At 35.0% G+C, this 9,671-nt stretch overlaps 1 protein-coding gene across 3 annotated transcripts; it reads right to left on the bottom strand.

Annotated features, from left to right (window-relative positions):
- Positions 1-3,281: 3,281 nt before the first annotated feature.
- On the bottom strand, positions 3,282-7,099 carry LOC110023790. 3 transcript variants are annotated; one of them, XM_020723374.1, is made up of 4 exons: positions 7,051-7,099; positions 6,771-6,993; positions 5,757-6,086; positions 3,282-3,838 (listed from the first exon to the last, which is right to left on the bottom strand). In XM_020723374.1, exons 2-4 carry the CDS (start codon positions 6,963-6,965, stop codon positions 3,353-3,355), a joined length of 1,011 nt encoding a protein of 336 aa, XP_020579033.1. In that variant the 5' UTR covers positions 6,966-6,993; positions 7,051-7,099; the 3' UTR covers positions 3,282-3,352. The 3 variants fall into 3 exon arrangements, with proteins under 3 accessions (XP_020579033.1, XP_020579035.1, XP_020579034.1); XM_020723376.1 differs by having other exon boundaries at positions 6,771-6,957; positions 7,010-7,095; XM_020723375.1 differs by lacking the exon at positions 7,051-7,099 and adding an exon at positions 7,018-7,042 and having other exon boundaries at positions 6,771-6,965.
- Positions 7,100-9,671: the final 2,572 nt, after the last annotated feature.

The raw sequence follows: 9,671 nt of genomic DNA, 5'->3' as shown, positions 1-9,671 counted from the left end.
TAGCCATAAGATGTTAAGGATTGGGGCAAGACTTAAAAGATCATTTGAATCAAGATACTTATGTTTAGTCATAGGAACCCATGAAGAGCAATAATTTAATATATTTATCTTAATTGGGATGTTGACTTTAGGTTTATTATTTCCTTCAAATAGTTAGAGATAATTTATGCTATTAACATCACACAATCATTCATAGAAGTTACTAATTCTTCTGCTATATCATGCTTAACATGATATATCATTAAACTTTGAATCAATGGATTTGAATGAATAACATCAACTCTGCCAAGTCCTTTTGTGTCTGGATTAGTTGAGTACTTGAGATAGTACGTAGTAATCCCCTTTATTATATGATGACACAAATTTCTTTACAAAATTAAAGTTTAGATGCTAGATTTGTAAATATATATATATAGTAATTATGTTGTGGTTGAATCAAAATGGAATATTTACATCTTTTTGCTTCTCGAGTAAGTTCATTTCATAGTCTATTCCTTGGCATTATAGTCATCTTAATTGGCAAATACACATTTCTGATGAGTTGAGTAAAATCTGCATGTATGTAACGTAGTGTTGGTTGAGGAAGAGAGACGGTGACACATGAGTCTACTATTATGGTTTCAACACCAAAAAGGGTTGTAAAGAGGTGAGAGATAAAAATTGGACGGAAAATTATTTTATGCGGACGTTCGGATGTACGGACAATGGTGGATGGAGAGACTATGCACCATCAAGTCTATGTGATGTCACCTCTTCATCTACCAATTTCTCAAATTGTTGGGAGTGATAGAGAAAGAGGGAGTAAGGGGGATTGGGCTAGGGTTGACAATCATTGAGGAGAAACAGGAATGAGAGCTAAAGCTAGGAGGTGGCATGATTCAAGATTGGGTAAAGTTGTGCTCAAATTTGCAAAACATCAATTGATTGTTGATATTTTTTTTGTAATAAATAATTATGAAGGAATATTTATCGGTAAATACTTAAAATATATAAGAAAATTTATGATAAATTATTTGTCAAAAATTAGCTATGAAAAAAATTTGTCGACATGTATATCCATGTAATGTTTAAACTCAGCTTTTATTAATCTTTATGGCACATTTAAATTAATTTGTTTGTGTTTTAGCTTCTCATCAATTTCTATTTTCATGCATGTCTATAATACATGCATGCACAATTTGAAATCAGGGAAACACCTAGAACCAGTTTTCAATTGAGAAGGAGACTTTAGTTAATGACTTTTCTCAATTTGGTTGGGTATTTCGTATGCATGCCAAATCACAGACAACACAGATCACCCAATTTTCATTCCTTTACTACAAAATCAAATCAATACCAGCATAAAAATTCTTCTCTGTGATGGTGGAGGTGAATAAAACAATCACAACCTCAGTCAGGTTCTTACCAAAAATAACATTTTTCACCAATACTTTACCAATATACACCCGAACAAAATGGAGTGGTGAATGAAAGCACAAACAACTTATAGAGACCACTGATGCCTTACTACATCAAACACATGCCCCATATAAATTCTAGACCGATAACCTTTTAACAACCATTCATCTAATCAATCGAATGTATGTCCACTAGAACTACTTACTACATCCCCCCATTCAAACATCTCCATAAATCTCCACCGACAAACACTCATATCTGCATTTTTGGGTGTGCATGCTATCCATTGAGGAAACCTCAAAACAGAGTGGTGAATGAAAGCACAAACACCTTATAGAGACCACTCGTGCCCTACTACACCAAACTCATGCCCCATATAACTTCTAGACCGATAGCCTTCTAACAACCGATTCATCTCATCAATCAAATGCATGTCCACTAAAACTACCCACTACATCCCCCAATACGAACATCTCCATAAATCTCCACCGACATACACTCATATTCACATGCTATCCATGGAGGAAACCTCAAACCACACACAAAATTTAACCTAGATCGGTTCAATGCATATTCCTTGGCTACTCTCTCCATTGTAAGGGCTACAAATGCTACAATCCCAACACCAATAAAATCATCACTTCAAGACACACAGACTTTGTTGAAAATACTTTTCCATTCCTACAAATGAATTAGCCACACAACTCATCCAACATTCCTTCATATTTCCTAACACCAATAACATCCTTACAGCTCCCATCTTTCAAGCTTCCTCCCTCGATCTCCACACCTCATCACGCTTCAACTTAACCAACAACATCCAATTCTCCTACACCTTCTCAAACACCACAATCCACCCATATAACTCCACCTGCACATCCTATGACCACAACATCCAAATAGGACACCTCAAACCCATTCAAACCACCTGCTTCACCCAAGCTTCTAAACTACCTCAATGACAGAAAGCTATGATAGAAGAGTTTATCGCACTTCAGCGACAGGGCACCTGGACCATGGCTCCTTCCAAAGTTAATCAACCCATTCTTGGCTCCAGGTGCACATATACAACCAAACTTAACTTTTTCGGTGAAGTCACACGTCATAAGACATGCCTCATCGCTCAAGGACACAAACAAGAGTTCGGAGTCGACTATCACAAAACTTTCAGCCCGGTCGCTGAACTCCCCACCATTCACATTCTCATTTCAATGGCTCTTCATTACAACTGGAATATACTTCAATCTGACATCTCCAATGCCTTCATCTATGGAAACCTTAACGAAACAATTTACATGAAACAACCACCTACAATTCGCAAATTATATAGGATTGCTCAAGAAATCACTATACGGTCTCAATTTAACAGGCTCCGCGAGAGTGGTCTATTACATTCTCCGACTTCTTAGCTAATGATTTTAATTTCAGTAAGGCAGATCCATCCCTCCTATTATATCATTAGAACAACATTCAAATGTTTGTGCTCATATACATAGACGGTCTTCTCATTACCGACAACAATTCAACCAAGATCTCCAAGCTGATCAGCAGCATGGCTACCAAATTCAAGTTGAAACACCTTGGTCCAATCAAATGCTTCTTGGGTATTGAGGTTCAAAAAGCAGAAAGCTCTGATACCATGAAATCAGGAAAAAAGCCTATAATCGGCTTCACCCAAGAAGAAGAAGAAGAAGCAACATACAGGGACAGAAAACAAATACTATTCTTTAATCATCAAAACTTTACATAGCAGTATAACACAAATGGCATAGGAAAGTCTTGGATACTGACTCAGGGTAATAACCCAAAAAAATGTTATGATATGTATCTATAATCCAAAAACAAAAACAAAATCACATCATTATTGCATATTTAACACATCTAATACATACTAATCAACTTTCATGCAAAAAAAAAAAGGTACAATAATAACTGTTGCAAAATAAGCTAACAACTATGTCTTTATCTCTTCAGGGGGAATAAAGAAATCAGCACTCAATCCAGACACCTTAAAATCAACATCATCAATGATCCATTTCTCCTCCATAATCATCGAACCAGCCATCATCTTCTCCCCCTCCACCCCAAACTGCTCCAATTTCACCACAGATCTCCCTGAACGAGCCACCATAACTCCATCAATTGCCTCATAATCCTTCATCCATGAGCTCATGGTGGTCTTCCAGTACATCCCCTGCCCTCCACAATACTGAATTCTCATCAACTGAGAGTCTTCCAGGTGCAGCAGAAGTCCGCTCCGCTCGCTGAAGCTGCCAAACATCATGTGTTCGATTATTTCGACTGTGTTGTCGCTCTGGTAAGATAGTTTAGAAGCATCCACGTCTAATCTCAGCACGAAGCATTCCTCTGCATCAATTTGTTTGTCTGTAATGTGATGAGCTGCAGAGAATACTGCAGCAATGGTCATGGGGTCTAATCCCTGCATGGAGAGGCAATGTCAAGAAGGGTTGTAAACGAGTCGAACTCAGCTCATGTTCGACTATAAAGCTTTAGCTGAAAAAGAGTGTTCGTTTTGGGCTCGTTTGCTTGGTGAGCCTAACGAACAAGAGTCGTTTTGACAATTCTAATCATGTAGCCATAAAATATTAAAGATTTGAGCAAGATTTAATAATTATTGTTTATATTAAAACATCATTCGAATCTAATTTAATAATTTTTATTCTATTTTCTTTATTAATACTTTTAATTGATTATAAATCTTTGTAGCCTTATAGTTAATTAAATTTTTAGAATACTACTCATCAAATATGTAGTATTTCAAGCCAAAACGAACCGAACACGAACAAATTTGTTCGTGTTCGGCTTGTTAACTTGTCGAACGAGTCGAACACGAGCTTCTTAACAAGTCGAACACGAGTTGTTTGAGAACACGAGCCGTTTTGCCAACCTTAATTTCAAGTGAAAACTTGTTGCTTCGTGCTGGGTAAATATTTAATTTTTTAGAAGATATAACATTACTAAATATTTATTTATTTTTTAGTATTGGGTAAGTAAATATATACTAAATTATTTAAACTATATAAGCAAAAAAAATTTAATTTTAGTATTTATATGGAGAAATTATAAATTTTATGGGAAGTAATTGTTCATTGTGGATGTAACCTGGCTTTGCTCCAAGATGATGGGAGGGATTGTAAGTTAATTTCTCTTGTAGAGTCCATTCAGTCTTATATGTATTTTTTGAAGGGCTTATCTTCTTACAACTATTAATATGAAATAGGTCTTAATTTAGCTTAAGGAGCTATTGAGCCGAAGTTGATCTAATCTCAGCTTAAGTGGTTATGGATTGGGTCTAAAATTTTAATGTAAAACATACTCAGGTATATCTTATTTAAATTATAGTTTAATAATATTCATGTATAAATTTTTGAGATAAAATATATCTTTATAAAAAGTTTAAATATTCAAAATTAATTTGTCTTTTAGAATTGAGTTTTTTTTTAAATTAACTTACTATTTTTATTTAAAATTTGATATTTTTTTAATTTAAAAATTTATTCAAAATTAAATGAATTTATTATTATAATAGAAACTTAAATTTATTAAGTTTAAATATTCATCTATTAAAAATTAATTACATTTTTCCAAAATTAAACTTTTTAAATTATTAGGTTTTTAAAATAGGCTTAATTTTTCATTAAAAATTTATATTTAATTAAATAATGATTTTTGTGGCACCTCATACAACAAAAATAAGTCACACTTAGACTATTTCTTAAAAAAATTGAAAAAATATCCTTTTTTTTAACTAATTTAAAACCTAATCTATTTTAAAAACCTGTCCCTCAAATGTCTCTCCATACCCAGCATCAACACCCCATGTAACTCTACAAGATAAATATTGTGTCCATCCACATCTCATGCTGCAGGAGAAAATATGATCTTTCTTATCCACGAAAAATTATTCCATACGGGCGGACACCGCATGCATCTTGTCGCATGCATCTTGTATGTGGTGTCTGATTCTGACCGTAAATCAGGTGATCTACGGTCAGGATATATTTCGATGGGCCCCACCTAAAATTTAAAAAAAAAACTGAAATATATCCTGACCGTAGATCACGGTGATCTACGGTCAGAATCGGTAAATATATCCTGCCCGTAGATCCCGGCATGCTGTGTCCGTATGCAATAATATCTCCATGTGAACGGCCAATTAACGGGCAACAATGCGACATGCATGCTAAGGCGGGGCCCAATCATGTTGAATTGTCACCCAACCATTGATCGTCCACACATGTGGAGAACTGCAATATTTTCTCTACGCAAAACAACAAAAAATATAGAGGGAAAAAAAAAAGGCTAAATAAATAACACAACTCGATGACTCCACTTGCCTGCAGTGCTCTCCGGAGAGGCCGCACGCCTCCTTTTGCGGCATGCGCGGTGAGCCATGGCGTGCGGCGCCATGCCACATGGCCGTCACTTCCAGCAGACACGTGGAGGCCGGCAACCCTAAGGTTGAGGAGCCACTTGGTTGGCGACATCTGCCACATCACAAAGGAGCCTTGTTGGCTGGAAAAGGAGGTGGCGGAGGTCGCGCCATGTTTTCCAGCCACCGCCACACGGCCGGCGACATACATGCTTTTCGTCGGATTTGTCTCCATCTTGCTACACCCCGACGTCGCGCGAAACTGCCGTATTATGTACTCTGCTGAGGAGGCCACCTGCAAAGCTTTTTATTAGCATATCACTAATCATTTCGATGCATTTTTTTATGAGCTCCCATTGCCCCTTCACCTCCCATGAAAATTGAGTTTTCAGTTTAGGCTGGCGAGCCGATTAATACTGCCAGTACGAGTCAGGCTAGAGCGCACAGCTTCGCATGGTTTGAGCTCGACTCGACTCGTTTGCACCCTTAGTTGTGAGCAAACAAATACGTATAGATGTGATAAAATTATGTCAAGACTTTTGTTAAAAATGTTACTTGATCTATAACTGTTTGATAAAAATCATTCTAATGCTGACATGAATTAACGAAATGAAAGAAAAATTATTATGAATCTTTTATAAGTACAATACTATTTTTTGTTTATATTAAACACCACAAATTATTAATAAGACAATAGATAAAGAAACTAATTAACCGTGTGAAGCTATCCTAAACACCATTACAAGATCATCTTTTAGCTTCATACAATTTCACTTACGACTTGTCCTCAAACTAAGTTTTCCATCGACATGCGCTCAAATCATTAACTCAAATAATAATTATTAAGAATCAAAGATTCAAATTAAGTTCATTAAACTAATAAACAACTCTAACTTTACTTCAAACAGAAACAGAATGAAGCCAGAAAGATCAAATCTTGGTGCTTGTAATGGGAGCATAAGGGTGAGAGAAAACTCACTCCAAGTGATTGTTTTGGTAAGATGGAAACAGGAGAGAGAGGGCAGGCCATGACACTGAGGAGAACTTTGAAGTTTGGTTTGCGGTGGAAGAGCTGAAGATTCTTCAGCCAGCTTCGAAAGGTGCTTCCTTTCTCTGCTGAGATGCCTTCTTCTTCGCTTATGGGCTCTTCTGCAAGAGGAGAAAGGGTTCCCATCTCTCTCTCTCTGAGAGAGTTGTTTTCTTGCAAGAGGAGAAAGGGTTCCCATCTCTCTCTCTCTCTCTGAGAGTGTTTTTTTCTGGTCTCTGATTTACTCTTACTTTGGGTTGCAGTAATGGTTATATGCAAAGAGAGAATGGGGATAAGAATGTGAGGATTCTGACATTCTGTTTTTGCAATTTATAGCTTTAATAGGGGGGTGGGGTAAAAAAGGGTGAGTGGTGCTTTTAAGGAAGGCAAAGGAGAACGGTTGGGCGAGAGGTCGAGATCTTAGTCGATAATGGAGATTGGTAAAATTGATGATTCGAGGGGAGAGTATTTGGGAAGAAATGATACGGTTGGCGTTTTAATTCTCAAGCAAAAGGTTGTATTTTTTACTTCTTTTTTTATGTGAATTTTTTTTTTTTGTTTAAATTTTCTTAAAATGTATGAGATGCTATTGTATTAACTAAAAGACAAAGTTGTTTTTTTAGCATTTCATGTAGTATTCGTCTAAGCCATTGAATATCTGTGGTCACTCATGTCATGGCCCCGTATTATGCTTCGGTGGAAGAAAAAGCAACAATTAGTTGTTTTTTTTTATAATCAGGAGATAAAGTGGGACTAAGGAAGATAGAAAGATGTATGAGATGCTATTGTATTAACTAAAAGACAAACTTGTTTTTGTAGCATTTCATGTAGTATTCGTCTAAGCCATAGAATATGTTGTGACTCATGCCATGGCCCCGTATTCTGCTTCGATGGAAGAAAAAGCAACAATTGGTTGTTTTTTTGATAATCAGGAAATAAAGTAGGACTAAGGAAGATAAAAAATCTTGTAATATAGCGTCTGTCTTCTGGATTTGTTGCTCAATTTGTATTTGTGTAGGCTTGAAGTTGTAGGTTGCCCGCAACACTTGGTAATCCATGGTTCCTAGTGCCATTGAGGTATCTTTTAGTAGTCTCTTTAGAAGTTGTTGATGTTGTGGTTGGGGGTTGTGCATATGCTAGCTTAGATTATTTAGTGTGAATGTGATTTTGGGTCCGGTAACCGTGAGATATCGTTAGAAACTGATAGTTTGCCGAAATTTGTTATGGTCAACTGGACAGGTGTTGGAATTGATGGGTTTGGATGAGGAGGGAAGCAGTGTGAGAAGATTCAGAGTGAACTATTCTTTTGTGTGGAGTAGGTTAAGTAGATATTAGCTTTGTTCAACAACATTGTCGTGAGTTGTGTGGTGAATTTGAAGTCCTATAAATTGAGAAACTAGCCCTAATTGTTTAATGTGAAACTAGTTGTCTAGTTTGGTAAGAAGGAAGTTAATGAAGGTGGGTGAGTTGTCAGTGATGAGGATGCTATCTACATATATGAGGAGAAATATGGTAATTGTGTTTTTGGTATAGATGATTAGGGAGTGATTTGTTGTACTTTAGGAGAATCATGCATGTGTTCTGTGTTGCAGCTATGGATATTAAAAATATATCATTATTATCTTCAATTGTGTCTTTCTTGATAGTATTTTGATAATATTTATATTCGCTATAATTGAATGGCCAAATACCACTTGACCTAGTCCGTGCTTTAATATTAAAATACGACACGGTTAGAGATAATAGTAATTATAAAGTTAAAATTAGAAGAACACAAAAAATTATTGATAATTTTTTTTTTTTAGGATCTATCTATAATGAATTGTTATTTTGTAATGCAAAAAATGGTTGTCTATAAATAGAGGGATATTCATGTAAAAAAAGGCTTTTTTTTTTGCTTCCCCTCTCCCACAAGAAATAGATATTCTTATTCCTTTGATTTATCTCATTTCTTGAGTGTGAGTCTAAAGACAAATAGGGTTCCAACAATAATCTTTAGACCAGATTAATGATTATAAGGTCAATCAATAATATATATATATATGGCCATAACATAGGAATAGCAAAATTAAATTAACTTCGCTCCCATCGAGACTCTTAGGGTGGATTTGGGGCGGTGGTGTGGCGTCGTACCGCTTTATTTTTTTAGCAAAACTGTATTTTGTTTGTGTTCTCAAAAAATTACAATTGAAAATTGTGTTTTCTTACTATATCTGGCTACTTGTGGTGGCTGCTAGAAAGCCACGATCTGACTTTTTCAAAATAAAAAAAAATTTGCAATAACCACCATTATTTTTTGAACAACAACTTCTTCTTTAGTAGCTGCCCCAAACAAACCCTTAATCAGAACGGAAGATTATAAATTATATGTTTTATGAATATTGAAAATTATATTTCATTGATCTTATGTACATAATAACAAAATAATAATAAATTAAAATCAGGATGAGTAATAATATTTATTATTATTATTCTAGAATTGTATAAATTTTATGTGATAATTAATTTTTTATTAGATTTCGTGAAAAACTTTTTGAAATTAAAGTTAAGATATTTGTTAATAACATCAAATTCTTACTTCCAAAAATTATAAAAACTTTTTTATTCTTCAAACAAAAGAGACTAATTGTGAAAAGAACTTAGAGTATAGAGAATATTAGAACTATTGTGCAATGTTCAATACGATCATTGTTAGCTATTGTTGTTGTTTGACCATAATTACTCAACAATCATTATTATTTGACTATTATTATCATAAATCATCATAATTTAACTATTATCATTTAAGTATCCTCTAGAAATTGTCCTCATTTAATTAATGTCACTTAACAACAGTCATTTGATCGCCACCAT

Source organism: Phalaenopsis equestris, unplaced genomic scaffold, assembly GCF_001263595.1.
Source record: "Phalaenopsis equestris unplaced genomic scaffold, ASM126359v1 Scaffold000230, whole genome shotgun sequence".
NCBI classification, from domain to species: domain Eukaryota; kingdom Viridiplantae; phylum Streptophyta; class Magnoliopsida; order Asparagales; family Orchidaceae; genus Phalaenopsis; species Phalaenopsis equestris.
This window is presented reverse-complemented; position numbering and strand designations above follow the sequence as displayed.